The 22095-nt window shown below is 52.9% G+C and overlaps 8 protein-coding genes across 8 annotated transcripts; 4 read left to right on the top strand and 4 right to left on the bottom strand.

Moving 5' to 3' along the window:
* Nucleotides 1-716: 716 nt before the first annotated feature.
* Z519_08582 (uncharacterized protein) lies at nt 717-2598 on the bottom strand (the record flags this gene model as incomplete). Its single annotated transcript, XM_016766310.1, has 2 exons — nt 717-2461; nt 2517-2598. The coding sequence occupies 2 exons, from the start codon at nt 2596-2598 to the stop codon at nt 717-719; spliced, it is 1827 nt and encodes a 608-aa protein (XP_016617468.1).
* A 1585-nt stretch (nt 2599-4183) lies between these two features.
* Nucleotides 4184-5914, top strand: Z519_08581 (proline-tRNA ligase; the record flags this gene model as incomplete). The annotated part of the gene is made up of 1 exon (XM_016766309.1): nt 4184-5914. One exon carries the CDS (start codon nt 4184-4186, stop codon nt 5912-5914), a length of 1731 nt encoding a protein of 576 aa, XP_016617467.1.
* A 971-nt stretch (nt 5915-6885) lies between these two features.
* Nucleotides 6886-8141, top strand: Z519_08580 (uncharacterized protein; the record flags this gene model as incomplete). Its single annotated transcript, XM_016766308.1, has 2 exons — nt 6886-7102; nt 7204-8141. The coding sequence occupies 2 exons, from the start codon at nt 6886-6888 to the stop codon at nt 8139-8141; spliced, it is 1155 nt and encodes a 384-aa protein (XP_016617466.1).
* Nucleotides 8142-8860: 719 nt separating this feature from the next.
* On the bottom strand, nt 8861-10263 carry Z519_08579 (uncharacterized protein; the record flags this gene model as incomplete). Its single annotated transcript, XM_016766307.1, has 2 exons — nt 8861-10187; nt 10247-10263. 2 exons carry the CDS (start codon nt 10261-10263, stop codon nt 8861-8863), a joined length of 1344 nt encoding a protein of 447 aa, XP_016617465.1.
* Nucleotides 10264-10933: 670 nt separating this feature from the next.
* Nucleotides 10934-11449, top strand: Z519_08578 (uncharacterized protein; the record flags this gene model as incomplete). The annotated part of the gene is made up of 1 exon (XM_016766306.1): nt 10934-11449. The coding sequence occupies one exon, from the start codon at nt 10934-10936 to the stop codon at nt 11447-11449; it is 516 nt and encodes a 171-aa protein (XP_016617464.1).
* Nucleotides 11450-12407: 958 nt separating this feature from the next.
* Nucleotides 12408-13662, bottom strand: Z519_08577 (uncharacterized protein; the record flags this gene model as incomplete). Its single annotated transcript, XM_016766305.1, has 2 exons — nt 12408-13454; nt 13585-13662. The coding sequence occupies 2 exons, from the start codon at nt 13660-13662 to the stop codon at nt 12408-12410; spliced, it is 1125 nt and encodes a 374-aa protein (XP_016617463.1).
* Nucleotides 13663-14915: 1253 nt separating this feature from the next.
* On the bottom strand, nt 14916-17768 carry Z519_08576 (uncharacterized protein; the record flags this gene model as incomplete). Its single annotated transcript, XM_016766304.1, has 7 exons — nt 14916-15354; nt 15403-16243; nt 16296-16379; nt 16430-16645; nt 16695-17374; nt 17434-17578; nt 17624-17768. 7 exons carry the CDS (start codon nt 17766-17768, stop codon nt 14916-14918), a joined length of 2550 nt encoding a protein of 849 aa, XP_016617462.1.
* A 1640-nt stretch (nt 17769-19408) lies between these two features.
* On the top strand, nt 19409-21400 carry Z519_08575 (uncharacterized protein; the record flags this gene model as incomplete). Its single annotated transcript, XM_016766303.1, has 1 exon — nt 19409-21400. The coding sequence occupies one exon, from the start codon at nt 19409-19411 to the stop codon at nt 21398-21400; it is 1992 nt and encodes a 663-aa protein (XP_016617461.1).
* Nucleotides 21401-22095: the final 695 nt, after the last annotated feature.

Genomic DNA, 22095 nt, shown 5'->3' with positions numbered 1-22095 from the left:
CTTCTATGCTAGCGGGAAGGGATGGGCTGGCCCCTGCGGCCCTTGCGGCAAAGGACATGGCGAGGACTTTCCTTGCGCTCTGGATAGCATTAATGGTCGGAATTTGGTGGTAGCATCCCGAACCTCTCTAAGGCATCGTCATTCGCCTGAGGGATATTTCGATCCGTGGAACAAACACAACCCCTCATTGTATATCAAGACATGCTGCTTAAAAAAAAAAGCCGCGGGGGTTTGTGAGGTCAATCTCTCACATACTGGATTACGACTCCGCGAGGCTGCAGGCTGGGGTAGAGTTGAGGCGACCATGACCGGCACGGACACAGCCGTCAAGGCCCAAGGGGCACCTGGACGACTCCTGTGCCTTCTCTTGCATGACTTAACAACCAGGGCTAATACATATACCGTAAGAATGGGCGAGGAGCGGCTGCGAAAAGGCAAGTAGACTTTTAATGGACTGTGAAGAATCATGGGAGGAGACCTTTTATGAAGCTAAGAGGACGCAGTTGTACTTGAGTATGAAGGTACAATTGTATGTATATAGACAGACCCCGTGGGCTGCCTGACATTGATGATGCACCCTCTTTGTCCCACGCGCTCATCAGCCCTGTGAAAAAGACCATCGCTGACCTTAAATTGTATCCTCCATGAACGGCGAGTTGTGATCAGTAGTTGTTGAAGAGAAGCAAAATTGAGGAAGAAACCGAATTACCGAGTGTTTACAAGAAGTGGGGAGCATTGAGCACAATGCCCATGATGCATCCTGCAAGCGTGCCGGCGATAGGGATAGTCATGATCCAGGAAAAGAGCAGGAGACCGACTCGTTGCCAGTTGACTGCCCTCCACGTGCCGTTGCAGAGGCCGACACCAACAGTGGCGCCAGTGATGCACATCGAGGTCGAGACGGGTAGCGAGTACTGAGAGAACAATAGGACGGTAATAGCGGCACCCATTTCCATCGAAGAGCCTCGGGATGGCGAATGGTACGTGATCTTGTTGCCCATGACTTTCATGATGTTGTAACCGTAGGTGATGAGACCGATAGAGAGCGTGGCGGAGAGCACAGCGAGTTGCCAGATGGGCACCTCGGCTTTGGATTTGGCTGCGTCACCGGTTGACCAGGCCGAGTAAATGACGGCCCAGGGGCCGACAGCGTTGCCTATATCATTAGCGCCATGGGCGAAGGATGCCGTGCAAGCGGTGATGACCTGGACAAAGGAGTAGGTGTGCTCGACCTCGTTGGGATACTTGGTTGCATAAGAGTACACTCGCTCCATGCGTCGACCTTCGGGTGTGCCGGCAATACCAGTCTGGGCAGAGTGGATGTCGTAGTTCACGCCATACAGGACGGCGACGACGAGCATGGCCGGGATGCGAATCATCAGAGTCTTGATGTTTTTAAATTCATAGATCTCGCCTTCGCCGATGGGGTTGTTGTGTAAGGTGCGCATGGCCCAACCGAGAGGACCACGCTTCTTGCGAAGCCTGGCGTGGAACTTCTCCTGAGCCTCGGCCAGTCGTTCCTTGTAGGTCATTTGTGTGGTCTGGGCTTCGACCTCTACAAGCGCCCTCTCCCGCGGAGCGGCGGAGTGCGATTTAACATCGGTCCCAGTTTTTTCAACGTCATTCTGGCTCGCAGAATCTGGCGAATGAGTAGAGGCTTCGTCTTCGTCATGCTTCTGAACCACAGCGTAGTCCGGAACGTTTGCTTGTTCGTGAGCATCAGCTGGAGCTGGGCGTTTCCAGAGCAGAGGACCCAAGGGGAGGTGCCAGAACTTGATAGTGTGATCTCTCTTGATGACTTTGGCGTGCAACCAGGGAACGAAGAAAATGGCTGATAGGATGAAGAGACCACCGCCAACACCCATAGTGACAGAAGCAATGTACCACGAGGGCTTCTTGTTCAGACCAAGATTCGGAGAACCTTTGTAGACGACGGATAGTGTGCAAACAGTGCCGGCGATAAGGAAGAAGAATGGCGAGGTAAAAACGGCCCAGGGCACCGGGTTCTTTCGAATGTGCACCACCAGTTTGATGAGCATAAATATTGTTGCAGCAAACCCGCCGGAAATGAGAGGAGCCAATCCCAAGCCAGCGAAGATTGCGCCCAGGCCCTGGCCGCCATTCCAGCCCCATTCCACTTGAGAGGCTCCAGCGACCGCGACTCCCACACCGGCGACGGCCGAGATGAGCGAGTAGGACGATGAGACGTGGGCAGAATGTCGTGTGCACCACATGACCCATGAAGATGCGCCTGCCAGCGCACAAGTGAATGCAAGCATCTGAACACCAGCGTTGTCTTGGAAGGCAGAGAGGGGAATGATCTTGTTCTTGATGGTGGATGCGGTTCTGGCGCCGACAGTGATGGCTCCAACCATCTCAAACACAGCACCAAGGACCATGGCCTGTTGGTATGTCACGGATCTGGAAGAAACGCTGGTGGCCCAGCTGTTTGCTACATCGTCTAACAAACTGATCAGCACCCATATGAGCCGCAGAGACAGAAACAGGTTACTTACTTGCGCCGTTGTTGTAGGCATCAAGCAGAGCAAACAGGGTGCCAATGGCGAAGACGTAATCGTACTGAGAGAGTCGTGCCATCTTGATGAAGACTGAGCAGATCTCCCTTGACGAGAAATGTTGATGTTGCTCGGAGACTGGCCAAGAGCAAAGAACGGACAGCAGAACACAGCTTTTATGTTGATCCAGCGCTGGGCGCTGTTGAATGTAACTGCAGAATTGATGCTCTTGGCCGCCGGGTAGGTATCCGTGTAACTTTCCTTCTTCTCTTCTTCCAGCGCCACAGGCCAAACCGGCCCATCAGCAGATCGGAATGGCACATGCTTTGGGCAAGGTCAATTCCACATTTCAGAGCGTCCGAAGGGCTGGGTTGGTCGTGTTCCTTCTCGTGTTGTCCCGCGAGAGGAGACGAAGCAAATGCCAAGAACCGATAACCCACTGTCATATGCAAAAGAAGCAAGTTCAAGCCGCTCTCACGCTCTTGTCACGCCTTCCAGAAGACTTGGCTGCAACTCGGGGCGGGCTTGTCTGTGAACTTGATATACACAAGATACAGCGGAGGCGAGCACGTTCTCGAAGGGAGCAGTATGACTGGTCCCCGAAGCGTCGAGGGAGGGTCTCCGCTCTCTTGGCATGCTTGGCATAGAAATCCGCCTGTGCTGCGCCCTTTCTCTCATGCTCGTGCGTCGTGTAGCTTCCGATACGTTCCCTGCACCAGCATCGACTTCATTTCAGCTTGTTCTAGAGTTACCTAGCCGGACTGCCACTCTGCGATCCCTTGGCGTAAGAAATTTGCATTTTGTCGCACTCGCCATCAAGGTTGGCGGCCCAAATCCACGTTTCCGAGGTGTAGACTCTGACGGGAACCCTGCAATGAGAATCACGCAAGGCGGCCGGCCTAGGCGAGGTTTTGGCTTCCAGAATTGATCCATCCAGACACCGTCGTTAGAAATTTAAAACTCTTGGCTTACCATACCTTAACGGAAGTCCAGTGTTGCTGGATTCCTGGCGAGACCATAAGCTCATGTTCGCATCCACATAACCCTTTGAGAAAGTAAGGACGCCAATGCGCGGTGGGCTGATTAGCCCAGGCATCTTGTGTCACTGCTCTCGACCTCGATCTCGACCTTGACCTTGACCCCGATCACCGTCAGCAAAAGAATCTTCTGTGGTCAGGGATGTCCCTGATGCCCGGCCGCTCTTCCTAGATTCTCCCTCTGTGTGAACCGCATAATGAAGGTGTTTGCTCATATTCTAAACGTTCAGCATGAGCGAAATAGATGAGAGTCAGGTGTCGTTGATGCGCGGTTGAAAGGTACACGAAGAAGGACACTCGTTGTTGAAGCGACTCGGTGTCGGCGAGTACAATCGCCAAGGTCGCTCGGGTCGCGGATCTCGTCAAACATGCCAAGCAAATATGTTGACAGTTGTCCACGTGACCTGAATACAATTTTGGTCGTTGGCGGGGTTCTAAATGGGGTCTGTCCCTGCCATCTGGCATCTGCTCGTGCGACGGAGTCACACAGGAGTCACGCACCTGACAAGTCTCAACTCCTGGATATACAAGCCATTTAGTAAGGGGTGAGTGATTGCCGCTGGCGCAACTGACTCTCAGTCATTCCCCTTTTGCCTTCTCTTCAAAAATTCACTGTCGCTCACGAGCGCAATGTCCCACTCTCGAAACCCCTCTAAAACCGAACTTCCCACCCGAGAGAAAGAGCCCAAGACTGAAGCCGGACTGAAGATGGAGGCAAAGGGTGCTCCCGAAAAGCCGATTGGCAAAGCGGAAGCGAAAGTTCCTCAGAAATCAGGTGGAAAGAAAAAGAAGATGGAGGGAGCTGCTTTGATTGGCATTGATGTGTCCAAGGACGTCGACTTCTCGGAGTGGTATCAGCAGGTCTTGCTGAAGGGAGACATGCTTGACTACTACGATATTTCTGGCTGCTACATCCTCAAACCTGCGTCGCAATTCATTTGGGATGAAGTCAGAGCCTGGTTTGACGCAAGGATTAAGAAGATGGGTGTCAAAAACTGCTCGTTTCCTCTGTTCGTCTCCGAAGACGTGTTGAATCGTGAGAAGGCTCATATCGAAGGGTTCGCAGCCGAGGTGGCGTGGGTGACGCACGGAGGCAGCACCAAGTTAGAGAAGAAGATCGCCATTCGCCCTACTTCTGAGACTGTCATGTATCCTTACTACGCCAAATGGATCCAGAGTTACCGTGACTTGCCCCTCAAACTCAACCAATGGAACTCTGTTGTCCGATGGGAGTTCAAGCACCCGCAACCATTCCTGCGTACTCGGGAGTTTCATTGGCAGGAAGGCCATACGGCGCATCTGACCGAACAGGAGGCGGGCAAAGAGGTCCTGGAGATTCTCGACCTATACGCCCAAATCTACGAAGAGCTCTTGGCTGTACCCGTTATCAAAGGGAGGAAGACGGACAAAGAAAAGTTCGCGGGAGGATTGTACACCACCACTGTCGAAGGTTACATTCCTGCTACAGGCCGTGGGATTCAAGGAGGTACTTCGCATTGCTTGGGACAAAACTTCAGTAAAATGTTTGGCATCACAGTACAAGATCCCAACGCGAAGACCGAGGAAGAGAAGAAGAACCAGCTATATGTCTGGCAGAATTCTTGGGGACTGTCGACTCGAGTCATTGGTGTGATGGTCATGATCCACGGTGATGACCGAGGCCTGGTAATCCCGCCGCGCGTTGTCGAAGTCCAGGTCGTCATTGTGCCGGTCGGAGTGACAGCCAAAACCACGGAGGAGGAGAGAGAAGCATTGTACAAAGAAATCGAAGGACTGGTGGAGGTCCTCAGAGCCGTCAACGTCCGAGTAGAAGCGGATTTCCGAGAGGGATATTCTCCGGGATGGAAGTTCAATGACTGGGAATTGAAAGGCGTTCCCCTTCGTTTGGAATTCGGGCCCGGGGAGAGCAAGGGCCACTTCGTCACCGCATCTCGACGAGACCTTCCGAAAGCCGAGAGCAAGAGTCAGATTGCCATCAGCGAACTCCACTCTGCCGTCCCGGGGCTGCTGAATACCATTCAGAAAGACCTGTACGAGCGCGCAGACGCCAAATACAAGTCGCACGTGAAGAAAGTGACCAATTGGGATGACTTTGTTCCAGCCCTGAACGACAAGAATGTCATCCTTTTGCCCCATTGCCTGACAGAGGCATGCGAGGATCAGATCAAAGAGAACAGTGCTCGTAAGGCGGAAGAACAGAGCGGCGTCCCTCAAGACGAACGAGCTCCAAGCATGGGCGCGAAGAGTCTTTGCATTCCATTCGATCAACCAGAAGGCATTGAGAAGGGAGTGACCAAGTGCGGAAATCCAAATTGCTCCAACCTAGCGGAGGCATGGTGCATGTTCGGCCGGTCATATTAGTTCCAAGGAGGGAGCAGAGATAGACAAGATGGGGATGGCATGGAGGTAGACATGAGTTAGACGACGATATCCCGGGCGAAGGGCATTCCGCAAATGGGTTCTCAAAGTGATAAAAGCGGTCAAGACGAAAGCATGCATTCATTGTTTGACTCAAAAATGTCCCTGATCACGAGGGCCATGTCGACCATATCAGCTGTCACTGGGGCAGCAGTGGAGGGTGTGTCGGTGTTTGACGACAAGAGACGAGGCTTGCTTAGCTTTATCAGACGCTGCACTGGCGACACAAAAGAGGTGCTTCTCTGCTTATGGTTGGTGGTGTGGTCCAGGAACAGGATAGGATCAACCAGCGGCGGCCCCTGCAGCCCAATGGCAGCAAGCTTTTTCTAAGCGTCTGCTATCAGGAGGTGCTTGGCCTGTGTCAAAGCCCACTCCCTAGACGATAAGCAGCGTGGGAGTTCTTCAGACAGCAAGAGAAGGGCACTGCTCACGATAGACTCAGCCTAGATGGCGTCAGATGAGGAGAAAGAGAAAAAAAAAAAGGATACAAAAGCAGCTCAAAGATCCCTCGGTCGCCCCCTTCGAACTGACTCAAACACGGCGGCCAGTGTCATCAGTGTATATGTGAACGTGGCCCCCCTACAAGTAAACTAAGGAATCCTTTTTCTTCTTTCTTTGCCCCTCATCGTCACCACTGCCCACAAGGCGCTGGTGTGGCCTAGATCTCAGTGCTCACGGGTTTTTAGGCGCGCTTCTTTTCTTCTTCCGGGGGCCCGTTCAAGCCCATTCTGCCTGTTTTCTTGCTTCTTGCTGCTTGTCTTTTCGCTTCCTGCCTCGCTCTCGCCGTCGCCGCTGGTTCGGCTGGCGCCTTTGTGTGCCTGCGACCTGAGCCCTGCAACCTTCGCCTCTACGCCAATGCGAGCGGGCTGAACATGCCAAATCTGGCTGGGCAATATTTTTTGGACTGATTCCAGATGGGCAGGAACCATCACCATCTTCGACTTCCTGAACATCTCTACCTTTCACCTCCTCCTCCACCTCCAACCCCGCCGTTCTCTTTCGCCTCTGCTTCCCTCCTTGCTGTCAAATCCGCCGTCTATTTGTCTCCTTCTGCGGTCCTGTTCCAGGAGCCAGGTCGCACCAAGGCCTTTGCTGTCGGCGACCGTATTCCGGGCTTCAAAATTTCTGCCGGTAAGGGCTCGACCCAAATTTGCTTGTCCCATTCTCAAGCCAAATGGTCAAAGGTAGACGGCCAAGAGAAATGAATGATTCTAACCAATCGCTCTCAACAGCCTTCTTTACTACGCTCCGGGCAAATCTCATCCTCGACCTCGAGTCTACCCCGCCATCCTTAGCCAACACGCCAGACATTTTAAGACCGACCGACATGGCTTCATCCGGCAGCCTGCCTCCTCCCTCTCCTCTCGCGCAAAGCTCCGAGGCCGGAGGTGAGGCCGCTGCTCTCCCTGAGAAGCAGGCAGATCCGCTCGACTCGCTCCCGGAACTTGGCACTAAACTTGCCGCTACTGAAGACGACAAGGTCGAAGCGCTGCACTTGATCGCCGACTCTGTTGCTCAACAGCGCCAATTAGCCTCGGCCACTGTGATCTTCCATCCTTTGACTCTCTCGGCACTAGTCCTTCTTCTTGGCTTGGCATATCAAAATCTTTACAACGGCGCCTCCTCGGATTGGGCGATTATTGGCACAACATCAGCAGGCATCCTCATGGCTGTGCTTATTACCGTGCGCTGGCTCACCAGTGGCTACATTTTCGAGGCTGAGCGAGTAGGGACCTGGAAATGGTTGAATGAAGGCCGGGCTGATCCGGACAAGGGCATCGTGGGTTCCGAAGACGAAATCCTACTGACACGATTCGGCGGTGATATCATCGGAACAATCGTTGTTCGTGGTGTGCGCGATTCTTCTGGTTCTGCCGGCAAATCACGCAAGAATGCGCCGGTCACCGGATACATACGCGCATGGACAGTCAAGCGGCGGTATCGGCGCAAAGGCGTGGGTCAAGGTTTGCTCGAGGAAGCCATCGCGCTGTGTCAGCGAAAAGGGTGGAGCGGTCCGGAATTTGCAGAGGACCATGCCAACTCAGCGAATGTCCTGCATCCGACTTTTTCGGGTGGGTTCAGAAAGAAGGAAAAGCAGGCGAGGGAGATGTTGGAGAGGGTGATTGAGGAGAGTAGGTCGAATGCCAGTGGCAAGAAGGGCAAGAGATAAGACCTGGACGACATTCTGTATTTTTTGTGTATATTGAAACGATAATGCTAGATATACCCAGCGGCTAGGTATACCCTGAGGTGGAAGAGACATCTTGGATGATCGAGTGATTGGACAGATACTGGACCCGGGCGCACACAGCACCGTTCACCATCTCAACCCTCACCCCATATCCAGAGTTCACCTCACCTTGGTCCGTCCCTTTCTTTCCTCAAGAGACCCTTGGGCCGCCGCCGTGGTCGCTCATCCCTCTGATTCCTGATACCTCATCCCTGATATTGGATACCCGGTACCGATACCTGATACACGAGCATGGACATGGCAGAGAATCAGCCACGCGACGCGGCGATGGCAAGACCGAGACGAGCCAGCAGAGTCTGAATTCCCTTTCTGCTCCAGGACTCAGCTCGAACCGCGGGATTGGATTGAATTACCTTCTTTCGTGCGGTTGGGGGGGGGGGTGCAGTCCGTGCTCATTCCCATTCCCATTCCCATTCATCGAGAGATCCGCCTCCCGGCGACCTCATCTTGGTATCTTAGTATCCTGCTATCTTAGAGCATATCTCCAAAGGACATCGCACCGCCTCGCACGCAAAGAAGCAGAAGCCTACCTGACTTGTAGGATCGACTCTTTCTTGAACGCGCTCCGACGACCCTGTGACCCTGCGTCTCGCCGTATCAACCATGACATTTTGGCATGTTGCAATACCTAGGTAATGTTACAAGAAATATTCCCCGACGGGCTTTTTCGCAGGCATGCCTCTGGTTCCCTGCGGCGCCGCCTCGAATACTCTATATCTCCTCCCCGGGGTCGCGAGATTCCAGAGTACACCGGTCCCACCACCACTCCCATCGCCTCCCACGGGTTCTTTTCGACCTTGGTCGCCGTTCGCCCTCTGTATGCAGCCGCCATTCGACCCGTCCTCGCCCAGCTCGAGAATTGCAGCCACGTTTCCACACCTGTAGCAGTAGTTGGGGGCGCTCCATACCGTCACGATTGTCTTGTCGAACATTTCTTTATACCCTTCCATGACCAGCTGATGCGCCCGCGCAATCAATGACAGGTCGTTGTTGTGGTTGAAATGCCTCACGATGTCGGCGCCAAAGAGAAACCCTGCGCCTCGCGGGCTAAGTCCCCATCCTTCGATCTCGTCTGGGTCGGACCAAAGGAGATCGCACATTGCGCCTTCGTGAGGGACTTCTTGCTTGCGGTCGATGAGACGGATTTTGTCAACCGTTTCAACCAAGGGTGATAAACCGCCGTGGACGCAGAGGACTGCGCCGGTTGATGATGTGGGCGGTTGGAAGAGCGAGGGAGGTGGTTGGCTGGGCGAGGACTGAGAGCCGTCAAGAGATGAGGCGAGGTCGACGTCCGGAGCGGGAGATATTCGACTGCCGTCACCAAAGGCTTGTGATGGTTGGGAATTCATCGAAAGGCCAGCGAACTGGCGACGGAGGGTTTTGGAGATGATTTCGCCGTTGGCGTTGAGGACTTCGGATTCAAGGTCGTCATCTTCTGAAGGAAGAGTGGATTGCGTGTTGCTCTCGTTCATAGAAGAGGTCATGGGCCCCGTCGGAGGTGGAACGTCGGTCGTCGCGCCCAGAATCAACGCACCTAGCGCCAAATAATCAAACACCTCACAACAATACCGCCACACGTTCGCACTGCCATATTTCCTGATACATTCATCGTAGAAGCCGTAGACGGTGGTGATCTGCCTCGACTCATGATTGCCCCTAATAAGGGTGATCCGATCCGGGTACCTGACCTTCAAGCACAGAAGCAACAGGAAGCTCTCCAGGCTGTAGAAGCCCCGATCCACAAAGTCACCCATAAACAGATAGTTTGTGTCTGGGACGTCGCCGCCCACGCGGAAGAGCTCCATGAGGTCGTGGAACTGGCCATGGATGTCGCCGCAGATGGTGACCGGGGCATCGACGCTGACGACATTGCCTTCTTCGATGAGTAGTTCGCGGGCCTTGTAACAGAGTTCGCGGACTTGGGGTTCGGGGATGGGGCGACACGCGCGCAACTGCGCAATGGCTCTGAAGAAACAAATATGTCAGTAGAAGTATGCGAGAGATTGTAGCCGAGGCACACTTACTTATCGAGGTCGCTCATCACCGCTGCGCAGATGGGGAGGAGGGTCGGGTGTTAGAGCACATGGATATGAGATGCGTGCCTTGAGTCCGAATCTGGGTGGCAGTGGGATGGCGTCAAGTAGATAGGGAATGAGTCGACGAATGTCGACCGAGGCGGCGAAATCGAGGTGTCGCCGTCGCTAAGTGGTCAAATGCTGAAAGCAGCAGGCAAGAGGACAAACTTCTCAAGTCCCGTTCACTGATCGTGGTGTCGCACGGTATGAATCACGCACCGTGATCGATGACTTGCCGAACATGGGATTTTGATATACAATGGCGATCAGCTCGGGAGATCTTCGGCAAATCAAAGCTACGGCGGAGCATTCAGGCATTGAGATGACCTCCGCAATGCATCCGCCAAAAATGAAGCTTGTGAAAGTTGAAGCTCCAAGCATACAGAGTCCTTTGTAGAGTAACTTCGGTTTCTCAGACGACTTCTCCCCTCGATTTCTTCCGAGAGTCGAATCGAGCGCTCAGCTCTACTAGGCTCTCAACCTCCCCGTCCATTTGATCCCTCCTTATCCAGTCCTGCCTATGGTACGGTTCGTGGCGAACGGCCAATGAAGATTCACACCACACCAGAGCTCCTCCCGCACCAGCAAACGCAGCAACAGAAAGCACAAAGGTGAGGACCTGTAAAGAAAATAAATATGCCACCTCATCTACACCCGCGCTCTACGGCAACATCGACCCTCTTCGCGGGTACACTCCTCGCCTCCTTCATCGTCGTGGGCATCCCTCACGTGTTTCCCTGCCCGAGGCCGCGCACGGGATATGCGGCGGACGCGGGGCGGATAGAGCTGGACGAGGACGGGAAACCTGTGCCACGCCAAGTCAAGCAAGGCACCAAATCAACAACCACGGGGAGGCCATCGGGGGCCCAGTGCGCGTCGCAAGTTGCGGAGGAAGATCATCAACGACAGCAGCAGCAAATACAGCAGCAACCTCACAAAGCCCCGCAAGCTCTGCGACAGGCCCTGGCCACGACGAAGAATCTCGACGAGGAAGCCGCCTTGTTTAGGGAACTGCAAGCCGAGGCAGACGCATTGGAAAAGGAGGCCAGGTCGGCGAGGGAATGTCCCGTGCCGAAACCGAGGGGATGGGTCGGGAGGATCCTCGGATTCCAGGATCAGGATACGAAAGTGGTGGACAAGGAAGGCGGGTGATGGAGAAATAAATGGACAGGATCCGATGAGAAGAGATCACAAACGACCGCGCCAGTCTGTGGGGAGGGAAAACAGAGCATTGAGGAAGAGAAAAAAAGCTATGATGGACCCGAGCGACCGCCTCGCAAGGCCGGAACGGACCTAGCTATTCCCCGGTATCAAAGGACATACGTCCTCATATCCACAAGGTGGCAAGCAGGAGAGCCGATCGATGTGGGCTTCGAGAGTCTTCTCAACCCGACAGATGGTGCTGCCGGCGTCGGCACTGGTGTATGTTCTCCGCGGCAGGTATACTCCGTACAGCCACGTGAAATCCCACTGCTTCTACCTACAATCCAACAACGTCGGCACTTGGGGATTGGGAGGGAGGGAGGGAGAAAGAAATCAAGCACATCCCGAGTCGAATCCGAGTCAACCTCATCCGGCGCTGGAGCAGCCATGGTCTCCATCCACATTCTCCCGCTTCCGCCGATTCAGATCACCGTAGCCACCCGCCGGACAACAATCAGATGGATTCGAGCTATCCTGTCAACGTTAAATATGGATGGCAAACGTCTATTCTATCTGTACGACGTCGATAGCAACGCTGGCAGATAAAGCCGTCGCAATGAATGAGACAGGCGCCATGGACAAGAGAGGAGCACATGGGAGAGAAGTATGATCATTGTCATATCTTGACTCAATTCACTACGTATCGCCTTTTTTTTTGGTTCCCTATTATCCAAAACTTTTGCCTAACCATCTGGCAGCCTCGCCTGACTTCCACCGCTTCTGGCATTGACTGTGAAACCACGAGACACAACATCAAAGGAGAAAGAAAAAACTAATCAAACACATCTCCAACTCCCCTGCCAATGCATCGCAACCATGGTTACCCATGTCTCCTCAAACCTTTCCACTCAGACTCCATCTTCCTGAACACAGTTTTCTCATCGTGGTGCAATCTCTCTTCCTTGACTCAGCCCTCCATTTCCATCTTGTTGATATCCTTCAATATCATCCCCGTCTTCCAATCCACTTCTGTTGCAATCTTGGTCATCCGCTCAAACACAGGCCGCCCAACATATCTCCAGAATCCACCTGCTCGAACACATGTCTCCCGTTGCTCGTTCTCGAATCTTTCCAGATCATCTTTCACCAGAGCCTTTAGAGCCACGATGATGGCAGGAATTTGCTGTGGAGAGGAGGAAGCGGCTGTTTTTTTGACTCTTGCTCCGACACCACTCTTCCTTCCACCGACGCCACCGACAAAAGCAACAGCAGCACCCGTAGGACAGCCACCAGACCGAGCATGTCCTACATCAACCCCGAGCTTTACCAAAACAGCAACGAGTAGATCTTCCATCTCATCATCGTCAGCATCACCATCATGCACACCTTCACTGAATCTCCTCTTCTTTCCGCTGCCACCGGTGCATCCAACCGCGCTCTTGCGCCTTTCACGCTCACTCTTCCTCCTCTGTGCAATACTGGACAGCAACGTCTTCTTGTGTGCTTCAATGCTTGACATGAAACCCATGTTTCTTGCAATAACCTCTTCAATGGTCCTGTCGCTCGCCAGCGGATGTGTCGCACCGGATTGTCCGCCGGTGTTTGCATTGTCGCCGTGCAAGACCTCTGCAACGAATGAGACATCTGCGGTCCGGACATTGATGATGTGTTTCTGTTGGTTCTTAGATGCTTTGAGTTGCGACTTTGCTACTTTGGCAGCCTTTTTAAGTGCTCGAGTTTCAGCCTTGGTCGGTTTCGGGGCAGGCATGAGCTGTCGGTCACTGTCGTCAGCCGTGCTAGTTGTGGTGTCGGTCACAGTTCGAGCGTCGTCGTCGTCGTCGACGTCGTCATGCTCATTTTCGTCTGTAAAGTCACCATTGCCAGCATCGAGGTGGCGGACGGTTTGCTGGAAGTAAGGGAGGTTGAGAGGTAATTCTTCCAACTGCGTCCTTGTCCTGCCTGTGACTGGACCTGTGCCGTTCGAAATCTTATACTCTGCGAGAAGTTCCGCAATCTTTTGGGAGATGAATGTGCAAATGTCAGCTAAGTATCCGCAATCTCTTTCACCACATGCTCATTGTCACGAACAAGGTTGATGTCACGGGAGAAGGCGGGTCTATGCGGGACTTGCTAGTGTTGCTCACCTTTCGATGTCTGTTCTCATGCAATTCGTCGGCTTGGATGCAGGAGAAACAGTTGTGGCTAGTGCCGATTGCGTGCATGGTTTGGTGGTAGCGAAAACAAGGGATACTATGGATGCCATAGCATGTTTGTCGCGCCTTGGGGTTGCTCATCTTCATGGAACAAAGGTAACAGCTGTGTTCTATAGATGTGCGACACGTGACACATGGATTTAGCTTGTACTCTCCGCTCATGTCAAGATATGGCAAGGTTTTAGGAGGAAAAGGGGTGGTTTCAGATTCAATTGCTTACCGAGTCCAGAGGCCGCTTCCCATTTGAACGGGCTGTTTGGTGCAGCTGGATCCATGGTTGCTGGCCGCTTCTGCTTCGTACGCCGGATATATTTGTCTGTGGCGGTGCGGTGGAGTTCTTCTGCTCTTATCTGTGTTGTTGATATTGAAAGGGACGAAACTACTTCAGAGACAGAGCGCAACAAGCACCAAAATGCGTGGTTGGTGGACGCGTGGGAATGATGGTTTGGAAGGTGTGCTGTGTAGGTCGGGAGAAAGGAGTGCGGTGAGGCAGCGAACGCCAAAGAGACACGAATGCGTTGAGGTGAAGAGCTGTGTGCACATGCGCCGCGCCAAACAGTGAATGTAGGAGACGGTCAAGAGGGATCGGGTGTCAGCGGCTGGACCTGTAGTCTTGCAGAAGATGAAGCGCCTGGACACCAGACTTTGGATGGACGTCAGACAAAGGCGTCAACAGACAGGCGGTGTTTGGCGGCATGTAGACTGACTCTGCCAGTTGCCACAACAAAGGAAGAGAGCATGATGCTAAGGTGTGAGGTGTACGAGCGACGACGTGATGGATGGACAGAGGTATGGTACATGAGATCCAAGTTGTTGCTGGCGTTTCGGACACCTGCAACTCGGTGGAGATGGTCAGCTGTATGATCCCGCGGACAAAGATGAGTGAAACAAGAAGAAGATATACAACGATGAGGAGAGGAACAGGAAGACGAGCGTCGAGCAGAGAGGTTTTGATTCATTGCCACATCGCAGCAAGCAAAATGAGTGTCAGCTTGATGACCATGGGCCATTACCTAAGATACCAAGTTTGCTAGAGCCACCCAGAGGAGGGAGCGACTTTTTGGCCTTTGCCGCGGCTCGAAGATAGAGCGTATGATTCCCAAGTTGGCTCTCAGTTCGACAGAGATGCCCGCAGCGTGACCAGAGGGACGAACAACTTCAGATTTCCAACAGTCAAGAAAAGTGAAAAGGGCGAAAAGGAGACCGTGTCAAGCCAACTGAAACGTCGGGCGCTTGCATTCCAGTCCGCATTCCATCGGCGTTCAGACGGCCACATCCCTGACAAGTCTGGCCGTGCACCAAACATAGGGATAGTTTCGCTGATACCAGTTGACAAAGGTCTTCTTCAACGCGATTCGTGGCACTGTTGCCCAGCTTCCTCCAAGACAAACATTGTGCTTGTCATCGAAGAAGTCAGCCGTGTACCCGGGATACAGGTCCATGGCCTTGAACCCTTCATGCGGCGCCAACGGGGTGCTGGTCCATTCCCACAGGCCCCCAAGATCGCTTTGTCCACAGAGCCGGTCACCGTTGCCTGTCACGGGCATTGGATGCCAGTGTCGGAAGGCAACATTGCGATCACCCAGTTCGATGAAGAGCTCCTTGGGGTCCAGCAGGGGACCTTTTACACTGCCGTTGACCACACCATTCGACCAATGGCTCGATGGCGGTGTCTCCTGCACGCCCTCATTCGAGAGGTGGCTGTATTGCTCAGCGAGATATTCAAATTGCTTCATCAAGCAGACTTACCCGTTCACCGCTGAAATCAACTTGCTGGTAACCTTCTGGAGGACGCTGTCTTGGTTCTCAACGTACTGGTAAAGGCTTCGTGTCTCTTCCAGCGTAGGGATGCGTCCATTGCACCATTCGGCGTAGGCAGCCAATTCGTCGTACGAAGCCATGACGGGCCAATCCAAAGCATATTTGAGAGGTACGAGGCCGTAGACAGTTCGAATAGCCTTGCCCTCGACAAAAGTCGGACTGGCCATCTCTAGCCCATCCTGGGCACGGCCGTTGGTACCATTTATACCGTTGGTCCCGTTGAGATCTTGACCTGCTTTGGATGCTGTCCAGGATGCTGGCAGAGAGTCTTTGTGTGTGACTTCTAAGAAGTGAGCATATTCACCATTGCTGATTGGGCGACTTTGAGCCTCGAACTCGTGGACGGCTACGTTGCGTGATGGCCTCTCATTGTCCCAACCAAAGTACCTATCGGGGCCCAAGTTGTTCTCCGGATCATCCAACCCAATCTTAACCTTACTCGCGGGAATGCGGTGCCATTTGTTCGGGATGCGACTCGCGCGAGCCTCTGCTGCCAAGGCTTTGAAGTCTGGCAAGCCTCGTCCTGGTGGCGGCAGAACGCGCTCGCTCTGGAGCAACATGTAGAGGAAGGTCTCCAAATGCATGGCCTCATGCTCATAGGCGAGCCAGAGACCTCGACTGAGCTTGCGATCGGTGTATGCTTGGCCAGACAGAATGCTCTCGATGATACGTTCGCGAACACGGTGCGAATAATTCAAAATCTCCTCCAGGGGCGGCCAAGAGTCTGGGATCTCACTGTGATCATGACATAGTTCGGGATTGTCCACATCTGAGGCGCCTTCAGCTCTAATCCCTGGTCAAATGGCTGGCTTGGGACGTACCTGGATCAATGCCTCGCTCAAAGATGGTCATATAGTATGCAGGGTCAGTAGCCTTTTCCATTGTCGCCTTCATATAATGAATATCTACAGTGGGGTGAGTTTAATACGGAGCAGGGGTCATCATCCTCACACACCTGCGAACGTAGGGATGTGACCCAGATAAAAGATCAAGTCATTTCGCAACTTGATAGGTTTGTTGAGAAGCTCGTCCTTCGGGACCATGGATTTGGTCACTGTATCCCAAGCAGCCCAGAGTTGTCGCCAATCATCGAGCGAAGGGACGGGGCTCGCAGCAAACTCTGCTGGCTTCGAGGGGAAATTGATCGTGGACGGCGATAGAAGATGAATATCTGAATAATGCAGTCAGTATGAAGTCGTGTTTAATGCCTACGTACTTACAATAGTCATTGGTCTTGTTGGCGTATGATGTCTGAGGGATGAGACCAGCAGCATGCCATAGAACATCACGTTCCGCCTCGGAGTACTTGAAAGCGTCCTCTAGATGGATTTTCTCGCCTTTCTCGAAGGAAAAATCTTTGCCTTTGATCGTCTTCAAGGCCACGTATGAGGCCTGATGTTTGTTAAGCTTCTCATCATACAGGCCTTCGATTTGCCACTCATCCTGTCTGAAAGCTTCGTAGCCCAGGACGTTGTTGGCATGCGTGAGGCCGTTGCGGTAAAAGTGCTCGGTCACATTCAGTGAGTCGTTATAGGCACGGAAGACGCGGTCAGGCTGCTGGCATGCGTCGATTCCCACCATCATAAAGTCTGATGGAGCTAAAACCTTCTTGAACGACGCGAGGAACTGGGCGGCCCCTTCTCGAGTGAAATTGCCCACGGAAGAGCCCATGGTCATGACACAGGTACTCTGGGCATTAGTAGTGGATCCCTGCAACCACGAGAGAGCATCGTCGTAGGTACCATGCAGTGCCCGGAAAGTGACATAGTGGAAGGCGTTGATATCCAGCTGGGCAAAGGTGCGTTTGAGCTCGGACAGTGAGAGGTCCAAGGCATAGTACTCGACATTCTTTTCAGCCTCCTCGAATGCTCTAAGAAGGATGTTCACCTTGCGGAGGTTCCTATTGGTTCATTCCATGTCAGCCCTGACAAGATACATCGTCTGACGGCGAGAACTCACCCACTGCCCAGTTCAACCAGACGAACACCGTCCGGAAGCCGCTCGACAATCTTGCCGGCATGTATTGTGAGAGTCTCTATTTCCGCGTTGGTGAGGTAGTAGTCATCCACATAGGTGATCTCCTCAAACAGCTTCAGACCCTTTTCTACAATTGTTTAGTGTGTGCCTCAAACAACAAGAACCTCTGTACCGTCATAGAGCAGCAAGGTTGGAAAGGTGCGCGGCTGCCCCTTGGGAGGATTGAGAGATCGCTTAAGCGTCTCGAGAAGGGAGTGGTCAGACTTGTCCCTCCTAATGTCGAGAATTGGCACACCGGCTGAAGTGTGGGTGGCCATGGTCACGAATGGCAGACAAGACGAGGCTTGGTGATGAAGTCCGAGTCACAGGGTGATATCTGACCGGGGGGCAAGACCAAAATATACACGGCAGAGTGAAGAGAGATGGAAAAGAGATTCACAACGTTGAATCCACGGGAAACAACAACTCGACGTATGCTGGATCAGGTTCCACTTTTACCCCGGGAATGGTTGGACCATTTGCCAGGCAGGGCAACTCGTGAAGTTGCCAATAGGAGCGGTTTTAAGTTTACTCCACCGACTGGCTGAGGCTTTTCTCCAGCCTCTGAACCTGTAAGAAAGCGTACCTGAGTGGCTGTGGAGTAGAGAAACGCGCCGGAACCGTGGCGAGGACGCAGGCCTTGACGTTATGGATGCGAGTAACACGCATGATCAGTCAACAAAGACAGGCCACTTCCAAGACTTGAATTGGGGGGGAGACATGGGGGTTCACCTGAAGTAGCCGCAGAGATTTCATGATCAGGAACGAGGCAGAACGGTAGGTGATTCGAGGATCACGACGGGACTCCTAGCGAACCGCTTTCAGGTAAACGGAGCCAAAAATGTGGAGGAAAGCCCGGCAGTGCTGACAATGACGACACGAAAAACAGTGCGCACCCGAGGAGGCACAAAGCTGTGTGTACATCCACACTTCGAAGAGCTTGAGCTGGATGGTGACGACTAGGATCGGAAGCAGGAGCACAAGCTTGGGGTTGGCATACAAGGGGGGGCTTAGGAGAAGGCTGGAGCCATGAGGGGGACAATAAAGGAGGAAAGGAGGGGCAACGGCCCATGACCCAGGAGACTAGCCCGCTTTGGGCACTCGTAGACGTAGCAGACAGTTTACTAGGACAGGTACTAGCGAGCTCGGAACTTCGTGCGGTAATTCTGCAACAGCGTGAATGGCTGTCGCGTATCTTTCTAATACTCACCAGGGAACCTCCAGGCACCAGGCCGGGAAGAAGGAAGAAGGGCCAGTAAGCCAGAGGAAACACGGAGTAAGCCTGGTGAGTGAGCCACCCGAGCCATTGCTGCCGTATTCCATAATCACAGTTGACTACCCAGTACTACCACGACCAGCTAAGCATGCCTAGTAGGTACCTGTGGTGCCTGGGTGCTATACGCAGCAATAAAAGCGGCATCGCCTCTTCTCCGAGCCCTCCGAGTATCAGTCATACACGGCAACTCGGAGTACCTTGAAGCCGTACCGAGCAAACGGAGTAGACTTCTACGGACTTGTACAAGTACTTGGCACTACTGAGACGCTCGGGGCGGAAAATTAATTGACCGCAGAATACGCTAATAATGCCACTACTCCCAATGAAGTAAGAAAATAATAGAGCAGGTGCGCTCTCACAGCCTCACGGTGAGCTTCAGAGGCGCCATTGAAGTCGTCCACATCCTGCGCATCCCACGGTGCATACACACGCCTGCTATTGTCTTTCCAACGCGTCTCTGCCTCGTACCTCGCATGATAACATAATCCTAGCTTTTCCGTGTATCAATCTCACCGCTCTCAATCTGTCCATGTTGGCCTTGTTCCCGATGATGGTCGTCCGTGCTTCCTCCCGTCCATTTGCTTGACCGACCCGCACATTCTCTCCTTCCATCAGGATTCCCTCGATTCCAAGTCAATCGTCATGTCAAAGTCGGGCAACCTCGCCGCTCTGTCGGCCATTTTGAACCCCGGAGAAACACCTACCGTCTACTACGCAGAGGACCCTCCCTATCTCCCTCGAATTCTCGTCTTCTACTACCCCGTCCAAGCTGTGGGTTCTTTGGCCTCAACTTCGCGCATTCGAACTACCATCCTCTCAGCTGCCGGATTCAAGAGCTATGGGGCATTCTCGGTCGCGCCAAACAGCAGTTACTACTCTGCCGTCCACAAGTTACCAGAAGACAAACAGCGAGATGATGTTTCTCGGGGCATTGCTTTCGCACTTTGTCGGTACTTCTCTGAAGTTCCCATCGAAGTCAAAAATGCTATAGCCGAAGAGAACCTGCATCATGGGATAGCTCTGAAATGGGGACAGACACATGCTGCTCAGGTCACATGCCGAATGAGCAAAGTCATCAATACCGAAGAGATTGTTGAGGCTTTACGTCCCTTTTCCAAGGAAAGACCTCCGAGCCCGCAGACGCCCGTCAGACCTTTAGCTTCCATCAGGAAGACACGGCCATCCTTCCTACCCCCCGAACCTGGCAGTCATGGTTTCGGTCGCATCAATCACGCCTTCACCCCGTCCAAGAGGATACCTAGTGGTCATACAAAGCGTTCTCCGTCCATATCAACTTCAGCAACACGAAAAGCGAGCGCGGCGTCCGACCCGAAGCACTCGGTGCAGCAGCTTGAATCATTGCGCTTCAAAATGTGCGAGTTTGTGGATACCGAAGATAGATACATTACCCGTCTTCAAGAATTGATCGAACTTGTAACCAACCAGGGACGTACGCCGAAGTCATTGAGCTCCAAGTTCTCGAGTTCGCGGAACCAAAAGGCTGTCAATGCCATGATTCAGTTTCCTTCATTGCTGGACCAGATCAAGGACTTGAATCTTGCCTTCCTCGATGATATTGAGACGGCGCTTCACTGTTCCGAAGATGCTGCTCTCACCTTCTTGGACTCTGCTCTAGCGAATCCTCAGCTCCTCTCAAATGCCAAAGATCCCATGGGCATCTACAGTTTTGCCAAAGTGCTTTTGAATCACTTCCCCAAATTCCCCATGCCCTACAGGGAATATCTCGATCTGCATTCCCAAGTTTCCTCAAATCTCGATCAATTTTTAAGAGAAGGCACAACTTCAATTCAACAGGCACCGTCCTTGCTTATGGAGCCAGCCCAGCGTATCTCGAGATACGGCCTCTACATCGACACTATGCTTCCACATGTGCCTTCAAATTTCACCGTGGCAATACGAACCTTGGAGAGGGCTCGGAAAATCATCGCCGAGATATGCGAAATGGAACCGGCGGCGTCGACCATCCTGGACTCTCTCCGCATCGAGCATGAAGCAAAGAGAAAGGGCCTGTCCCCGACTAAACTCCTCTCAGGTTTGACCCGATCAAACGGAACGATCCGGGAAGCACCAGCGTTAACGGGCAGTGTGAAAGAAAGAGACGGGCCGCGCCTTTTCCCCAGCCTGGGTCGCAGCCTGAGCCGGAGGCAGAAGACCTCGAGGCCTGGTTTATCAAGCATCTTATCCGAACAAGATCCTGAGCAAATCAACAACGTACAGTCTCGAAACGACGAGAACAGGCCCCTCACATCATCCTCGGCATTGTCCTTCGGCTCCGTCAAGAGACCGCCCACATCAGGATCTAGTGTTAGTATCACAAACCGCTCCACTGAAAGTGCAAGTCCAGGTCCCGATGCACCTGCTGTGTTGTTGTCAAGCAAGAAACGCATTGGCACCGTCCCGACCATTGTTGCAGGAAATACCGTGGCAGCAGGTGTGGGCAACGGAGTCCCGATGCCCAGTTATTACGGGGCGGGTGAGGTTGAAACTGTGGAGCATTACAAGGCCCAGTTAGTACGGGTTGAGGAACAGAATTATAAGCTCCTCCAGGAAAATGCCGAGTTGAAGAGACAGATCAGGGAATGCAAGTGCGGTGGTGCGGTAAGACGGCCATGATTTAGTTTTCTTCCCAGTGAACGTCTTCCTGAGGGACAAACACGACCAAAAGGTTGGTTGAGGTTGGAAGGGGGGAAACAGACGATAGACACAACCTAACGAGTTATGACAATTGGGTATGGCATTCCGTGTTTGCACTCGTTGGCACTTTTTTCAAAGACAATGTACTTTTTATGCGAGCTGTATGATAGAAGGCTGGATATTGGACTACAAGCGCATTCATTATCTCAGACTGCCCGCACATCAAAGAGAGTCCTCCAGTAACTGAAGGACCAAAATTAGAATAACGGTGCTCGAGGCGACTGAAGCCGGATTACCGTTGATTTGATTTGAGCTAAGCTGAATCGACTGGATTCGAGTTGAATTAAATTGGTTTGGCAGTCCGTCTGTCTACCTCTCCGCCTATCCTTGCACAGTAAAATACAACAAGGTTACAAGCTGCTCGGGCCGCTTAAATTGCTGGGGAGCGAAGACCTATTGTCTGTTGAACTTCAAACGGCCTAGTATAATACCTAGGTACGTAGGTAGGTAGGCTCCGTCATGGATGCTTGCAAAGCTAGCTGTCCTATGGATGCTAATGCTAGGCAGTAAATGAACTGTTGCTTGTTTTCTTGTCTGGTCGTTTTACTCATCGCGACATACTACTACCCGGGAGTCGCTTGCGTGCGAATGAGTGACTCGGTCAGACGACGGAC

Source organism: Cladophialophora bantiana (genome assembly GCF_000835475.1).
Source record: "Cladophialophora bantiana CBS 173.52 unplaced genomic scaffold supercont1.13, whole genome shotgun sequence".
NCBI classification, from domain to species: domain Eukaryota; kingdom Fungi; phylum Ascomycota; class Eurotiomycetes; order Chaetothyriales; family Herpotrichiellaceae; genus Cladophialophora; species Cladophialophora bantiana.
Note: the sequence above shows the minus strand (reverse complement) of the source record. Positions and strands in the feature narration are given on the sequence as shown.